This window comes from Protobothrops mucrosquamatus, unplaced genomic scaffold (assembly GCF_001527695.2).
Source record: "Protobothrops mucrosquamatus isolate PMUCROS unplaced genomic scaffold, P.Mucros_1.0 scaffold_100, whole genome shotgun sequence".
NCBI lineage: Eukaryota > Metazoa > Chordata > Lepidosauria > Squamata > Viperidae > Protobothrops > Protobothrops mucrosquamatus.
Genome location: NW_015386176.1, coordinates 44,487 through 62,510, shown reverse-complemented (window position 1 = coordinate 62,510; position 18,024 = coordinate 44,487). Strand labels below are relative to the sequence as shown.

General features: G+C 45.7%; 1 protein-coding gene across 1 annotated transcript in view; it reads right to left on the bottom strand.

The window, feature by feature from the left end:
* LOC107286928 (zinc finger protein 271-like) overlaps positions 1 to 18,024 on the bottom strand; it is a 31,573-nt gene that overhangs the window by 13,057 nt on the left and 492 nt on the right. Inside the window, exon 2 of the mRNA XM_029284033.1 lies at positions 17,301 to 18,016. Coding sequence (XP_029139866.1) covers positions 17,301 to 18,016 — 716 coding nt within the window. The remainder of the gene's footprint in view (positions 1 to 17,300; positions 18,017 to 18,024) is intronic.

The window sequence follows — 18,024 nt, the reverse complement described above, 5'->3', positions numbered from 1 at the left end:
CTATTGATTCCTTAATTCCTCCCTTTTGCATTTCAAAAGTCCTCCATTCTTTCTTTCCAATGGCATCCATCCCTTGTCTATTCTGTCTCCTTGTCAGGCATACTTTTAAAGTACTTTTAAATACCCCATTCAAGATATGTTAATGCCCCTTTTGACAGACCCCATTCTCGTTTTCATAAAATTAAGTGGGTACAACGCAATCTTCCACACAGTCAATGCAGCAGATGTTCTGGACCAATATTGCCCATTAAGCTTTCACCAGTATTTGCATTTCTCCATCCACCCCACCCCTCCTCAAAGTCAGTCTTGACCCCTAGCAACTAACATGGATAAGTCCACTCATCTTTATTGGCAAAACTTTTGGCCAAGACTTCCAGAAGTGATTTTGCAAGGATTTTCTTCCTAATATTAAGAACAAAGTAACTAGTCCAAAGTCACTGGTTTTGTGCTAAAGGCAGGATATGAACTCACAGTCGCCTGGTTTAACCACTAAACTGACACTCTTTCTTCCATCTTTAGTAAAATAAAATAAACTAGCAGTTTAGTTTACATTTAGTTTAGTAAACTGAAAAACACTGTGCCATGAGTTTTCAATTCAATCATCAGAAATCTTTAGGATTTAGGACAGTGAGGACAATCAAACAGTGGAACAGTTTACCCCCAGAAATTGTGGGCGCTCCATCACTGGAGATTTTTAAGAAGAGACTGGACAATCACCTGTCTGAGATGGTATAGGTTCTCCTGTTTGAGTAGGGGGCTGGACTAGAAGACCTCCAAGGTCCCTTCCAGATTCTATTCTATTCTATTCTAATCTATTCCCTATTCTATTCTATTCCTTATTCTATTCCTTATTCTACTCTACTCTACTCTACTCTACTCTATACTCTACTCTACTCTACTCTACTCTACTCTACTCTACTCTATTCCTTATTCTATTCTATTCCTTATTCTACTCTACTCTACTCTACTCTACTCTATTCCATTCTATTCTATTCCATTTTATTCTATTCCTTATTCTACTCTACTCTATATTCTACTCTACTCTACTCTACTCTACTCTACTCTACTCTATTCCTTATTCTATTCTATTTCTTATTCTATTCCTTATTCTATTCTACTCTATTCTACTCTACTCTACTCTACTCTATTCTATTTATTTCTTATTCTATTCTATTCTATTCTATTCTATTCTATTCTATTCTATTCTATTCTATTCTATTCTATTCTATTCTATTCCTTATTCTATTCTATTCCTTATTCTATTCCTTATTCTACTCTACTCTACTCTATTCCTTATTCTATTCTATTCCTTATTCTACTCTACTCTACTCTACTCTACTCTACTCTACTCTACTCTACTCTATTCTATTCTATTCTATTCTATTCTATTCTATTCTATTCTATTCTATTCTATTCTATTCTATTCTATTCCTTATTCTATTCCTTATTCTATTCTATTCCTTATTCTATTCCTTATTCTACTCTACTCTATTCTACTCTACTCTACTCTACTCTACTCTACTCTACTCTACTCTACTCTACTCTATTCTATTTATTTCTTATTCTATTCTATTCTATTCTATTCTATTCTATTCTATTCTTGCAAATCACCCAGAGGGAGTGTACCAAGAGGCCAGAGACCTGTTTCTCACTACTCTAATCCAGAAGGTGACAAACAATTACAGGTCTGGTGCCTTCACCATCAAGCAGGGACCAGTTGTGATTTTTAAAAAGGAAAAGAGCTTCTGTTTTCCTTTGGGAGAAGCCTAGGAGGTGGGTACCAAGATCATGGCATCCGGACCTCTCAATTCCTGGCCAATAGATGGGGAAGAAATGGAGGTAGTGACAGATTTTATCTTCCTGGGCTCCAAGATCACTGCAGATGGGGACTGCAGCCAAGAAATTAAAAGACGCTTGCTCCTGGGGAGGAAAGCTATGGCAAATCTAGACAGCGTACTAAAAAGCAGAGACATCACCCTGCCAACAAAAGTACGTATAGTCAAGGCCATGGTTTTCCCAGTTGCAATGTATGGCTGTGAAAGTTGGACCATAAGAAAGGCTGAGCGACAAAGAATTGAGGCCTTTGAACTATGGTGCTGGAGAAGACTCCTGCGAGTCCCCTGGACTGCAAGGCGATCAAACCGGTCAGTCCTGGAGGAAATCAACCCTGACTGCTCTTTAGAAGGCCAGATCCTGAAGTTGAAACTCAAGTACTTTGGCCACCTAATGAGAAGGAAGGACTCACTGGAGAAGAGCCTAATGCTGGGAAAGATTGAGGGCAATAGAAGAAGGGGACGACAGAGAATGAGGTGGCTGGATAGAGTCCCTGAAGCAGTAGGCGTGAGCTTAAATGGACTCCAGAAGATGGTAGAGGGAACGTTGTCCATGGGGTCACGATGGATCGAACACGACTTTGCAACTAACAACAACAACAAAAGAAATCAGGAGATTGAGTTCTGTGCCAGTTCCTCTCTCCACTGGGCCCAGTTGCCATGGCTCAGCTTCCAGACTTCCCTACCAGCTCACATTGAAAGGGATCGGCAGATCCTAGGGGGAGTGTCTGTGGGTGAGGACTCCACAACTTGGCTTTATTCTATAGTCAGGGAAATCTTTCAACATCCTTCATCCTGCTGCAGCTTGAGAAGCGAGGATCTCAGGGGGCGTACCCCTGTCAACAGTTCACACACCCCTTCACACAAATGTCTGGTGTCCTCTTTGTCTCTCTTCGGCTCTCCCAAGGGTTAAATCAACCAAGCTGAGATTTCACAGAGCGGCTTTGTTATTTGAGAAGCCAGCCAAAAGACTGGTTACAACTAACATTTTCCTGCTGCTGCAAGAAGACTGAATGCTTCATGGGGACCCTTTAAAAAAAAAATTCTAACCTCTGACCATCTGTGATTGCAGCTAGGACTAGCAAAAGTGCTGGGCTCCAAAGGCTGCAGGCGCTACTTTTTTCCCCGTGGCTGAGAAAGGTGAGCTAATATGGCGAGGAGGGTGGCTTGAGAAAAGCTGAGCAAGGGAAGGGAGAAGCAGCATACAAAGAGCAAATAGGCCGCAGGAAGGGTGATAACTGCGAAGAATCCAGCGGCACCTTTTCACAGGGGTCATCAATCAATCAGAATAGAGCTGGAAGGGACCCTGGAGGTCTTCTAGTCCAGCCCGCTGCTCAAGCGGGAGATCCTATATAGCCTTTCAGATAAATGGCTGTCCAGTCTTTTCTTAAAACCCTCCCGTGATGAAGCCTCTACAACTTCTGAAGACAAGCTGGTTCTACTGATTAATTGTCCTCACTGTTAGGAAGTTAGCTCTAGGTTGCTTCTCTCCTTGATTAGTTTCCATCCAATGTTTCTTGTCTTGCCTTCTGGTGCTTTGGATAATAAGTTGAACCCCCCCCCCCCTGCTTCTTTGTGGCAGCCCCTTAAATACTGGGACAGTGCTATCATGTCACCCCTAGTCCTTCTTTTCTCTAGACTGCCCATGCCCAATTCCTGCAACAGGTCTTTATATGTTTTTGTCTCCTGGCCCTTAATCGTCTTAGTTGCTCTTCTTTGCACTTTTTCCTAAAGTCTCAACATCTTTTTTTGTAATGTGGTGACCAAAACTAGATGCAACTATTCTAGGGGTGGTCTTACTAAGGTTTTATAAAGCGGTACTAAGACTTCACACGTTTTTGATTCTATGCCTCTGTTTATACAACCAAGGATTTTATTAGCTTTTTTGGCCGCTGCCATGCACTGCTGGCTCATGTTTAAGTGATCGTCCACTAGGGCCGATCTAAGGACCCTCTCACTGTTTTTGAAAGGGGCTCTGCTCGCTTGTGCAAGATGGCCGCTGTTCGTGCGAGAGGGGCTTTGCATGCTTGTGCAAAATGGCTGCCGCTAGTGCAAGGGGAGCTTCACTCACGAGCGCAAGTGGTTGTTTCTCATGCAAGGGGAGCCTCATGCATGCACTTGCCCGCCGTTTGCGCGATCCAATTCTGAACAGGCTGCGGCTCAGTAGTGGGTCACAGTCCAGGGATTGGAGACCCCTGGACTAGACAAAGCCCATCCAGATATAACTAAATACATAGCAGACTCTAGGAATTTGCATTCCAGACTTAATTGCCTCCGATTTAGAACTGATCCGGCCAATGGTGGTTTAACCTCCATATCTTTGTCTCTTTCCATTTGCAAAACTATCTAGGGCAGGGGTAGGCAACCTTGGCTGTTTTATGACTCGTGGACTTCAACTCCCAGAATTCCTGAGCCAGCCATGCTGAGGGGAAAGCTGAGCCATGCTGGCTCAGGAATTCTGGGAGTTGAAGTCCACGTGTCATAAAAGAGCCAAGGTTGTCTACCCTGATCTAGGGTTTCAGCCACCTTGATCGATACGTTGATGAATTCTTGGTGAATTCTTTATTGTGAGTAATCCTCGGCCTACGACCACAACTGAGCCCAAAATTTCTGTTGCTAAGCAAGGCAGTTGTGAAGTGAATTTTGCCCCATTTTACGACCTTCCTGGACACAGTTTTTAAGTGACCCGCTACCGTGGTTAAGCTAGTAGCACGGTTGTTAAGTGAATCTGGCTTCCCGATTGACTTTGCTTGTCGGGAAGTCGTAAAAGGTGATCACATGGCCCAAGGACACTGCAATTGTTATAAATATGTGTCAGTTCTCAAGCATCTGGATTTTGATCATGTGACCCTGGGGATGCTGTTAACGGTCATAACGGTGAAAAACAGAAGTCACTTTTTCCAGTGCCGTTGTTAACTTCGAACGTTAACTAAATAAAATAAATGGTTGTAAGCTGGAGACTGCCAGTATTCCCTTGAAGGTGCACGCCCACTGAGGTTATTGGATCAATGACAAGCTTATCTCTTTGTCAATTCTGGACATTCCTTGGCTGGGTATCCTGAAAGCCAGGCTCTACAGTAATCGGTTCACCTAGTTGCAGGTTAATTGGCAATGATGTTTTCATTTTAAAATGACAGCACTTGCAATAATGCCAGCTGGCCAGCAAATTCTTTTTTTTTTAGACCTATTGGTATGAGGTGGAGGAGAAGGAAGAGGCTACTGTCAACCCTTCCTCCATCAGCAGTGATATTAAGTGGGCATGTAGGCTGGCTAGTTGAAGGGATGGGAGATTATCAGAAGGACCTTCCCTTTAACCAGGGTTTCCCAACCTTGGCAACTTGAAGACGTGTGGACTTCAACTCCCGGCTGGGGAATTCTGGGAGTTGAAGTCCACACGTCTTCAAGTTGCCAACGTTGGGACACTCTTACTTTAGCATCTCCAGAGCTTCCTTATGCCTTGTTTAACGAAGAGAAGGGCGAGGGGGGACATGATAGCCGTGTTCCAATATCTCAGGGGCTGCCCCAAAGAAGAGGGAGTCAAGCTATTCTCCAAAGCGCCTGAAGGCAGGACAAGAAGCAACAGATGGAAACTCATCAAGGAGAGAAGCAACCTAGAACTAAGGAGAAACTTCCTGACAGTTAGAACAATTAACCAGTGGAACAACCTGCCTCCAGAAGCGGTGAATGCGCCAACACTGGAAGTTTTTAAGAAGAAACTGGACAGCCATTTGTCCGAAATGGTGTAGGGTTTCCTATCTGAGCAGGGGGCTGGACTCAATGACCTCCAAGGTCCCTTCCAACTTTATTATTATTATTATTATTATTATTATTATTATTACCCTATTTCTCTGAGCAGGTGACACCCAGGTGAGTGAGAAGAATGAAGAGACCCTTCAACTAGAAGATTCTGAGCCCAACGAGATATTCCCCAGGAGCAGAGGCCTCTTGGAGCAATTCTCATTTGATTTGAGAGAAGCTTCTAGAAGTCCCCAGACCACAGATATGAAAGAGGGGAAGAGACCAGTTCTTCCCATTCCAGAATCTCACCAGCAATTGAAAGAGCCCAGACTTTACAATCGCGGGTCTGTGAAGAGGTGCGTGGATTGTGGGAAGACTTTTAAGCAGAGTTCCAGCCTGTACAGACACCGGAGACTCCACAGTGGGGAGAAGCCGTATGGCTGCATGGAGTGTGGCAAGACCTTCAGCCGGAAGTCGCATCTTATTACACACGAGCGGACCCACACAGGAGAGAAGCCCTACGACTGCCTGGAGTGCGGCAAAAACTTCAGCAGGAAATCCCACCTCACCACTCACAAGAGGATCCACACGGGGGAAAAACCCTACAAGTGTGGGGAGTGTGGGAAATGTTTTAGTCAGAGTTCGACCCTGGTGGCCCACGAAAGGTCCCACACGGGTGAGAAGCCATTCACATGCCAGGATTGTGGGAAGAATTTCCATCGGCAGTCGGGTCTTTCGGCGCACGAGAGAACACATACAGGGGAGAAGCCGTACCAGTGCACCGAATGTGGGAAGAGTTTTAGCCAGAGTTCGGGACTTCTAGCCCACGAACGGATCCACACAGGTGAAAAGCCCTACCGGTGCATGGAGTGTGGGAAAAGCTTCTGCGAGCGCACAGCCCTTGTGAGACATCTGAGGACTCACACTGGGGAAAAACCGTATACTTGTGCGGTCTGTGGGAAAAGTTTCAGCCAGAGTTCGGGCCTTTTGGCGCACGAGCGCACCCACACTGGGGAGAAACCTTACAAATGCTCGGACTGCGGGAAGAGATTTGGGCATCGCTCTGACCTCCTCAGGCACCAGAGGATCCTTAAAAGGGGGAAGCCGTACAAATGCTGCAACTGTGGGAAATTTTTCGGCCGCGGCTCAGATCTCCTCCAGCATCAGCAGATCCACACGGGAGAGAAGCCGTATAAATGCACCTGTTGTGGGAAGTGTTTTAGCTGGCGGTCGAACCTTATTAAACACGAGAGAATCCACACAAGAGTGAAAACTCTTCAATGAACAGTTGGGAGTCTAAAAAGTCTCTTCTTCAAATGCAACAGGCTCTACACCAGGGGTGTCAAACTGCCGGCCCGCGGGCTGGACGCATCACACGGAAGCTGCGCCCACCCTATTGCCGGCCATTGCAAAACAGTCACGTGACGTCTTAAGTTTGACATGCCTGCTCTACGCAAACGAAGGACACGGTACCAATTATTTTGTAGTTCTCGACGTACGACCACAATTGACCCCCAAACTTTCGGTTGCTAAGCGAGACGGTTGTTAAGTGACTTTTGCTCCATTTTACAACCTTTCTCACCACAGTTGTTAAGTGAATCATGTGCAGTTATTAAGTCAGGAATACAGTCATTAAGTGAATTTGACTTCCCCAATGACTTTACTTCTCAGAAGGTCGCAAAAGGAGATTGCGTGACCCCAGGACACTGCAACTGTCGTAAATAGGAGTCAGTTGCCAAGCATCTGAATTTTGATCACATGACAATGGGGAGGCTGCAATGGTCATAAGTGTGAAGACAGGTCACTGTTTTTCAGTGCCGTTGTAACTTAGTGAACGGTCACTAAATGAACTGTTGTAAGTCAAGGACTGCCTGTATGCCGGTGAGAAATTAGCTAGAATTGTAACTCACACTTACTACAGGGCAGTACATATAGTAAAACTGTTGCAGAAAATCTCCACAGACAGAAAGAAAAAAATTACAGACAGGTGTGTGAGTGTTGCGGTGGGGGGGATACCATAAGCAGGTGCACAGGTGCCTTGGGAGGGCAGGGATTGCTGTGGACCCGCCCAACTGGGCAAATAATTGGTAGGAACAGGAGCAACCTGCCACTTCTGCCAGATTACCCATTGATTCTGCTTGTGGGAAAACAGCAGGGAACACTGGAAATGGCCACCATGTGATAACGGCTCACTGTGGTGTTATAATCACAACCTGAACCTGAGCATCCAGACTAGGATCACAGAATAATAGAATAACAGAGTTGAGTGGGACCTTGGGAGCCTGCTAGTCCAACCTCCTGCTCAACAGGAGACCCTATACCAGGGGTAGGCAAACTTGGCTCTTTTATGACTCGTGGACTTCAACTCCCAGAATTCCTGAGACAGCCTGTCTCAGGAATCCTGGGAGTTGGGAAGTCCACGAGTCATAAAAGAGCCAAGGTTGCCTACCCCTGCCCTATACCAATGGTGGCGAACCTATGGCACGCATGCCAGAGGCAGCACTCAGAGCCCTCTCTGTGGGCACGGGCACCACACCACACCCCAGCCCCGCTTCCCCCCCACATCCCCCTCATCAGCAGCCCCCCCCCCGAGCAGTCACCCCCGGCGCGGCCTGTGCAGAGTAGCACAGCCAAGCACGATGTCAATGCTGCTAACACTGGATATTCTTGCTTTGACAAAATATGCAGAACTGTCTGGTATTTTTAGAGTTAACTTAGATGATGCTGGGAGGGGAGTAATTAAGATAAGGAATACCAGGCTACAGGTCAGAAGCAGTGGCGTAGCGTGGGTTGTCAGCACCCGGGGCAAGGCAAGTAATTTGCGCCCCCCCCTCCACAGTGGGCGGCGACCCGGCGGCTCGGATTGGATTCGCACAGCCAGCACTGCAGAGAGAGTGAGTGAGCCAGGCAGGGGCAGAGAGCTGCGAGTGCGAGCGCGCCCCCCCAGATGTTGCGCCCGGTGCGGCCGGCCCCCCCTGCACCCCCCACGCTACGCCACTGGTCAGAAGTGAACCTTTGCCCTTCGGGCTGATTGGAGAATGTGATTTATGACTGCAAAATAGAGGAGGGGAATAGGCTGGAATATTATGTGTAGGGGAAGGGAATTCAGATCTTAGTATCCTCCATGCCATGCCGACACTGTGTTTACATGATTAAAGACTTTTTAGGATAAACAATGCCTGGAAGTTCTTTGAAGTGTTCCATTAGCCGGAACCATGACACATATGGCAACTGGGCAGCAGAGCAGCAGGGACAAGACTCCGCCCTCGCACCCCGTCACGCGCAGATGGTGCTGTGGGGTGCAGGCAGAGGGTGTAGCTGCCATGGCGCTGCACGGCCGCCTGGGTGATCTGCGGTGGGCTGTGGAGGCGGTGGGTGGCCCTGCAGGCAGACGGGGAGGGTGGGGCAGGGCTGGAGTGGGAGGNGGGTGGGGACAGGGACAGAGAGAGTGGGCCAGGGCATTTTTTGGGCACTTGGTCTCTAAAAGGTTCGCTATCACTGCGGCCTATACCAGGGGAGGGCAACCTCAGCTCTTTTATGATTCATGGACTTCAACTCCCAGAATTCCTCAGTCAGCATAGCTGACTCAGGAATTCTGGGAGTTAAAGTCATGAGTCATAAAAGAGCCGAGCTTGCCTACCCCTGGCCTATCCCATTTCAGACAAGTGGCTGTCCAGTCTCTTCTTAAAAGCCTCCAGTGATGGTACCCCCCACCCACGCGACACTGCAACAGTTGACAGTCCAAGGACAGATTGTCGGTCCCGCTCATTCAGTGCCATCGTTAACATTGAACAGTTACTGAACAAGCAGTCCTAACCTGAGGACTAGCTGTACACCCCAGAGCTTACTAGCACCGATGACATTACTTAGTGTGGGCAATGAAACGTCTGCAAAAAAACAAGCGAGCTCAAGAAGGCACACCAGAGAATCCACACTTAGGAGTGCCCCATTTACAAAAAAAAGTTTTAGCAATCAAACCTCTTATCACCAAATACCAGAGATCTTGCCTAGGGGAGAAACCATGCTCAGCCTGTAGAGAAAAAAAACTTCCATTTGAAATCAAAAGTTATTCCATTCCTGCCCAGGGGATAAATCACCTTCCCCCAGTGCAGTATATATTTTGAGTGGCAGGTCTTCTCTTACCAAACACATCCAAAGCTATACAGGTGAGAAACTGCACAGGTGTTACGAGCGTGGGAAAAGCTTCATTTCTTAGCACAGGCGAATGAGTGCCTTCTACAAATGCAGCAGGAACAGTTCGCTAACCCCCTTTTTCTCAGAAATGGAAAACTTGAGATGTGAATGCAGCTATAGGGGCGCTCATGTAGAAAAGGATGGTGCAAGTTCAAACAAGCAGAACTAGATTTAGTTGGTGCTCAACTCTTTAAGAACTACGTTTAAAAAAAAACAAACAGTGGCTCTGTATACATTCATTCTTTTGGACCAGAAATTAAGATGAAACTGCCAAGCCGAAAATATGAAAATAGTTTAGGAACAGGGATGTCCAACCTTGACAACTTTTAAGACCTGGGGACTTCAACTCCCAGAATTCTCAGCCACCCATGCTGGCTGGGGAATTCTGGAAGTTTAATAATAATAATAATAATAATAATGAGGATGGAAGGGACCTTGGAGGTCTTCTAGTACAACCCCCTGCTCAAGTAGGAAACCCTATACCAGTGATAGCGAACCTTTTAGAGACTGAGTGCCCAAACTGCAACCCAAAACCCACTTATGCATCGTCGAGTGCTGGGTGGGTGTGGCCCATTGGCTGGGTGTGGCCCATTCGGTGGCCGTGGCTGCGATGATAACGGCAGACTGGGTGGGACTAAAAAGTTCAATCAATTCCAACTTTGCAAGATCTTTTTTTTTCCCCGTGAAAAGTTGAAATTGACTGATTGAACCTTTTTTTTTTTTTTTGCACACAGCGGCGGAGGCCTAAAGCGAAAATGTTTTATAAAACCCAGCTGAAGGCCTAGGACTCTGAGGGCTCTGAGTGCCGCCTCTGGCACCCGTGCCATAGGTTCGCCACCACTGCCCTATACCATTTCAGACAAATGGCTGTCCAGTTTCTTCTTTAAAACTTCCAGTGTTGGAGCACTCACCGCTTCTGGAGGCAGGTTGTTCCACTGGTTAATTGTTCTAATTGTCAGGAAGTTTCTCCTTAGTTCTAGGTCGTTTCTCTCCTTGATTAGTTTTCATCCGTTGCTTCTTGTCCTGCCTTCGGGCGCTTTGGAGAATAGCTTGACTCCCTCTTCTTTGTGGCAGCCCCTGAGATATTGGAACACTGCTATCCTGTCCCCCCTCGTCCTTCAATTCATTAGACACACCCAATTCCAGCAGCCGTTCCTTATATGTTTTAGCCTCCAGTCCCCTAATCATCTTTGTTGCTCTTCTCTGTCCTCTTTCTAGAGTCTCAACATCTTTTTTACATCGTAGTAACCAAAACTGGATGCAGTATTCCAAGTGTGGCCTTACCAAGGCATTGTAAAGTGGCATTAAAGTTGTCAAGGCTGGACAAACGTGGTTTAGAAGTATTTAACCACCCCTGTTGAAAGATTTCCAGTTTAAAAATAATTTGAAAGCCTGTCCTTAGATGTTGAAAATATAGTTATTAAATTCCTTGTAATTCCTAATAAAATTAAAATAAAAAGGACTTGTCTTTTTTTTTAAAAAGAAAACCTTCAGGTCCTAATTCAGCTGTCTTTCAGGGGCTAAAATTTGCCTGGAGGAAAAATATTTGAAACACGATTTCCAAACTTCATGAAGGCGTGTACGATTATTAAAATAACTGTATAACTTTCGATCCTTTCATCTTTTTCCTCGTTCGTTAAAACAGGCCTGTTAGTCCCTGCCTGGATTAGATGAGATTGATTACATAGAAAGTTTAGATGCATAATCCTTACAGACTGAAAATGTGCAGCAGGGGTCTTCAAACTTGGCCCTTTTATGACTTGTGGACTTCAGCTCCCAGAATGCCTGGCTGAGGAATTCTGGGAGCTGAAGTTCACAAGTCATAAAAGGGCCACGTTTGAAGACCCCTGAGTTACAGAAGCACAGGAGGGCAAGTTTGCTTTTGCATTAAATTCCCAGGTCCCAGAACTGCCATCTTGACTATCCACCCTGCTTCAATCAGCACGTTACCTCTGAATTCCCCACTCTTAACTTCCCTTTGGATTTGGTTGCCATGTCTTTGTATTTTTTTCACCTTGCTGTTCCACAAAGAAATTGCTTTCGCTTCCAAGCTTTATTATCTAGTATAAGCAAAGAGTTCCTTTATTCAAATGCTACCAAAGATCCCTTCTTTAATAATAAGCCTGATCGTTCCACCTCTTAGCACCATACAATGGCGTCTCCACACTACAGGGAAGCTGCCTCCCATGACATCCTACTTTTTGTTGTTGTTGTTCCAAGAGCTAAACACCAAAATTCATTTGGATTTGCAGACACACATAGGCAAGGACACAAGCTAACCAAGGCAGCTACGTTACTGTGTTTTCCCCGAAAATAAGATCTTTATTTTCCCCGAAAATAAAATCTTTTTTCTTTTTCTTTTTCCTCCAAAAGAGGTACAAGGTCTTATTTTAAAGCAGGGATGTCAAACTGCTGGCCTGCGGTCCAGATGCGTCATCTGGATGCCGCGCCCACCCCATTGCTGGCAATGGCAAAACTGTCCCGATACATTGCACGACGTCACGTGACGTCACGAGTTTGACATGTCTGTTTTAAAGGGTGTCTTTTCCACGGTCTCAACTCGCGGCGGCACCAACAGTCCCGCCCAGCCGACCCGCTTCTTCTGCAGCTGAAGGAGCAGCTTCATTCTGCAGCTGAGAATGCTGCTCCGGCCTGCATTTCGCAGTCAGAGGCCTTTCTGGAAAGGCCTCTGCAGCCAAGAAGCGAGCTACGGATTGAATGCGTATGTCAGGTCCCCAAATCCTTATTGTCTCCCTTCCACATATACATTCCTGTGCTTTACTTTGGGGCCTGCCATTTAGCTGGGGGGAGGGGAGATATTTGCTTTTGCTTTCTGCTTTCCTTCTTCTACCTCTATCCACTTGGGAAAGGAATGAAAGAAATGAAAGCTGGAGAAGGCCTTGAGACGGGCACCAACCGTACTAGTTACCCGCTCGTTGTACCACCTGTGGATTGGCTGGATTTCAAATGGACATTATGACTTCGGTGGGAGGAGGAATATTGCTGGTTTGTTTATATCAGTGATGGCGAACCTTTTAGAGACCGAGTGCTCAAACTGCAACCCAAAACCCACTTATGCATCGTCGAGTGCCGGGTGGGTGTGGCCCATTGGCTGGGCGTGGCCAATTGGGTGGGCATAGCTGCGGTGGTAACAGCAGACTGGGTGGGACTAAAAAGTTCAATCAATCAATTTCAACTTTGCAAGAACTTTTTTTTTCCCACGAGAAGTTGAAATTGACTGATTGAACCTTTTCTTTTTTGCACATGGCGGAGGCCTAAAGTGAAAAGGTTTTATAAAACCCAGCTAAAGGTATAGGACTGGGGCAACGGCGCGCGTGCCCACAGAGAGGGCTCTGAGTGCCGCCGCTGGCACCCGTGCCATAGGTTCGCCACCACTGGTTTATATCGTTCAAGCGGGATTTTCCTCAGATCTCACCTTGACTTCCCTACTGTCACTGACCCCAAATAAAAGCTTCCTTTTGAGACAATGCCTGTTTCAAGAGTTCTGCTTTCTTGGGTGGTTAGCTGAGGTGGGTCCTTACAGCATAGCTCGGTTCTCGGCTGCAGAGGCCTTGCCGAAAAGGCCTCTGACTGCGAAATGCAGGTCGGAGGACGCCACAGAAGTGGGCCGGCGAGGAGAGACAGGTGTCGATTCAAGGGAGGCCTGGTAAGTAGGTGCAGGGTGCATAGGGCAGCTCCGCCCTCCCACACCCGCCCTACCTTGACTTTTAGGCCTGTGCCTTACCCCAAAACCAGGGCTTATTTTGGGGGTAGGGCTTATATTAGCCCCCCCACAAAAATCAAGCCAGGGCTTATTTTTGGGGTAGGTCTTACTTTCGGGGAAACACGGTATATACTTGGGATGGAACGTTGCCTGGAGTCACAGGAGAGGGAGTGGTGCTTGATTGATGCCAGGCCCCACAACAACCCAGGGTGTTAATTCTGAGGGTTTCTTTATTGTTGTTCACCTACGGACAGAACCTTGCTAGATTTAAGCTACTACAGGTAGTCCTCAATTTACGACCTCAACCGAGCCCAAAATTTATGCTGTTCAATGAGAAATTTGTGAAGTGAGTTTTGCCTCACGTCACAACTTTCCTCGCCATATTTGTTAAGTGAATCGTTGCAGTTCTTAAATTAGTAACCCGGTTGTTGAGTGAATCGGGCTTCCCCATTGACTTGGCTTGTCAGAAGGTCACAAAAGGGGATCCTGTGATTGTGGGACCGAGAAACCATCATAAATGTGAGTCAGCTGTCAATCATCCAAGTGTAAATCACATGACCACAGAGATGCTGCAACGGTCAAGTGTGAAAAACGGTCATAAGTCGCTTTTTTCATAAGTAACTTTGCTCATTAAATGAACTGTTGTAAGTTGAGGACTACCTGTATTTGCATAACTATAGATATACAGGTAGTCCTTGACTTACGGCCATAATTGAGCTAAACATTACCGTTGCTAAGCTAGACAGTTGTTAAATGAATTCTGCCACAGTTGTTAAGTTAATCAGCAACGGATGGAAACTAACCAAGGAGAGAAGCAACCTAGAACTAAGGAGAAACTTCCTGACAGTTAGAACAATTAACTAGTGGAACAACCTGTCTCCAGAAGCGGTGAATGCGCCAACACTGGAAGTTTTTAAGGAGAGACTGGACAGCCATTTCTCCGAAATGGTTTAGGGTTTTCTGCCTGAGCAGGGGATTGGACTAGATGACCTCCAAGGTCCCTTCCATTATTATTATTATTATTATTACTTATTATCACTGTGTGTGAACCCGGATGTTGGGAGCAGGGTGATTTCTTCACTCATGCGGGTTCTGCCATGATCCTGGGGGGAGGGGGGAGCTATGGGTGCTACAATGCATCCTCTCCGCTTTCCTCTATCTGCCTGCTCTTTGATCTATTTTCCTTGATGTCGGCCTGGGGTAAGAATGGAATATTAAATGTTAAACTTAAATATTAATGGGAAACTAAAAATTGGGAAAAACTAATTAGGACATTGTCTACAAAGATTGAATGTTAAAATAACCAGGATATGTACAAACTAAAAATTATTGATAAATGGAAGAAAGTTATTTTTATTTAACTGATATAATAAGAATTGTATTAGTTTAAACATGAGACAGTAAACACTAAGGGGAAAAGAGAGGAAATACTTCATGTAGTACTTCATGAGACTTGTACTAAAGATACTTGTATGTTATTGAATTATTAACTAAGCTGCCACGTTGCTTTTTAAATATTTAAATGTAAAATTAGAAAATCAATAAAACCCCGTTCTCACAGTGGATTCACACCTGGGGATCGGGCCATTTGAACTGGCCGGTTGGATTATTGGGGCGGGGTTTGCCAGTTACTCTTTTAACCTATTGATTCGCGAGGGAAACTCTCAGACCCTGCCTTTTAATGTCTGCTGTCAACGTCTCCTAATAAAAGTTCCTTTTGGAGTAAAAGGCGAAAGATTTATACGATCTGGAGAGAAACCGGAGTTTTGACTTATTAGAGGGGATTTCATATTATTAATTAGAGGGTTAAAGGAAGAAGTTGAGATAAGGGGAATTCTGGTCATTAGATTTAAAATACTTGGAAATTAGTTGAAAAATTAGTTGAAAAATTAGACCTAAAAAGAAAATGAAAATTAATTGTTATGAATATGTTTGATTTATTGATTAACCCAGGTAGTATACATAATGGTTTTGATTTATTAAAGGGGGTTTTGTATTATTAAGTAGATGATTTAATATGGTGGGAAATAGATAACTTTTAGGAAATACAGCAAGATAACATTTAAATAGATAAAATGTCTATTTTGGATAGTAGATTTTGTTATGAATTGAGATAAGGGAAATCTTGGTTACCTAAGGCTTGAAAATTATAAATATCAAAGGTTAAATTGGGATATTGATGAGAAATTAACAATTGGGTAAAAATTAATAACAGGATATGGATTGTTTATGAAGATTGAATGTAATTAAGATACGTATAAACTAAAAAATTATTGATAAATGTAATAATGATGTTTCTATTGAGTTGATATAATAAGAAATGTACTAGCTTGAATTTGAGACAGTAAATATTAAGGGAAAAAGAGAAGAAATATTTGATGTTGTAACTTGAGATTTGTGCTAAAGATTTTGTTAGCGAACTATTGATTAACCCAGTCACCACATTGCTATTTAAATGGAAAATTGGAAAATTAATAAAATATTATTTTTAAAAAAGAGTTCCTTTTGGAGTGAAGCTGTTCCAGGAGTTCTGCTTTCTTGGGAAGAGGGATTGAGGCAGGTCCTTACACACTGCAGTTAAGTTAGTAACACGGTTGTAATGTGAATCTGGCTTCTCCGTTGACTTTGCTCGTCAGAAGGTCGCAAAAGGGGATCCCACGACCACGGGGACACGGCAACCGTCATAAATATGAGTCGGTTGCCAAGCAGCTGAATTTTGATCACGTGACCCTAGGGATGCTGCAATGGCCGTGAGAGTAAAAAAAGGTCTTGTCGCCGTTGTAACTTTGAACGATCACTAAACGAATGGTTATAAGTTGAGGACTACCTGTACTCTGTGAACCTCTAGGGAGGGGCCGTCTTAGCCCTCTTCCAGCCTGCCAGTCATTCCAAGCTCCGCTGCCTCTTTGCCCTCTGGGAAGCATCCCCTCCCTCATGGGACTCCAGACTACATTCCACTACAGTAGTGTTGCTAACCACGTTTTGAATGGTGCTCCCTTATCAAGGAATATTTCTCAATTGTTTCTAAACTTCCTAAGAAGCTACCTAAGCCCCCCTCACTTTCAACCCCTGAAGGAATCTAGATCCCAATTCAATTGTAAAATAAATTCTAACTAGATACTATTCAGTGTAACAGACCAGGAGAGATCCAAACCTCTTGGTCAGGAGTCTTCAAACTTGGCCCTTTTGTGACTTGTGGACTTCAACTCCCAGAATTCCTCAGCCAGCGTGCCTGGCTGAGGAATTCTGGGAGTTGAAGTCCACAAGTCATAAAAGGGCCAAGTTTGAAGAGCCCCGCTCTTGGTGGACCCTTTGAGTAGTACATGAGTGTTAGAAAAAAAAGACACTGAAGTCCTTTGCTGGACTTGGTGATTTCTGGGACTCCTGCAATAAAATTGGGGGCTTAGTAGAGCCCCACTGAATTTCTCTCCAAGTAAGTGTATGCAGGAGAAGTGCAGCTTAGAGACTGTATCTCTCTGTGGCTCCTGCCTTCTCATTCTGCTGGGGAGTTTTCCAATAGCATCTGGAAACGCAGCTGATGGATCCCGGATCACAGGCATAAGACAGGCTCGTCATGTAGCAAATCCTGTGTTTGATCTCTCCAGGTAGGGCAGTGAATGACACCTGCCCACTAAGTGCTTCTTCCCAGTGACTCAATGGGCTGAGGGTGTACTGTAGCATAAGGCAGCTCTCCGCGTGGCCACACGTTTGGGTTTTAACATTTTGCCCCCGTTCCAAGCAGGCCTCTGGTGGCTTCTCTGGAGTGAATTCTCTTGTGCCTCCGGAGAGAAGCTTTATGACCAAAATCCTGCCCACAGTCGGAGCACTTGTACGGCTTTTCTCCTGTGTGGACCCGCCGGTGATTGACCAGGTTTGAGTTCGTGCTGAATTTCTGCCCGCAATCCGAGCACTGGTACGGCTTCTCGCCCGTGTGGACCCTCTTGTGGTTAACCAAGTTGGAGCTGGTGCTGAAGCTCTTCCCGCAGTCGGCACACTCAAAGGGCTTCTCTCCCGTGTGGGTCCTCTCGTGGATGAGGAGCTTGGATCGGCTGATGAAGCTCTTCCGGCAGTAGCTGCACTGGTGGCTTTCTTCGCCGGCTGGCGCTTTCTTCCCTGTGTGCAGCCGCTCGTGCTTCCGAAGGTAAGAGCTCGAGATGAAGCTTTTCCCGCACTCGGGACACTCGTAGGGCTTCTCCCCGGTGTGGATGCGCCTGTGGATGATGAGATCGGCCTTCTGGTTGAAGCTTTTCCCGCACTCGGGACACTCGTACGGCTTCTCTCCGGTGTGCGTCCGAATGTGGATGACCAACTGTGGCCGGTGAACAAAACTCTGCCCGCATTCAGAGCACTTGTAGGGCTTCTCCCCGGTGTGCACCCGCTTGTGGGTGATGAGGTTGGAGCTTGAGGTGAAGCTTTTGCCACACATGGGGCACTCGTAGGGCTTCTCCCCTGTGTGGGTCCTCTCGTGCACGATGAGCGAGGCCTTGTCGCTGAAGCTCCTGCCGCACTCGGGACACCGGTATGGCTTCTCCCCCG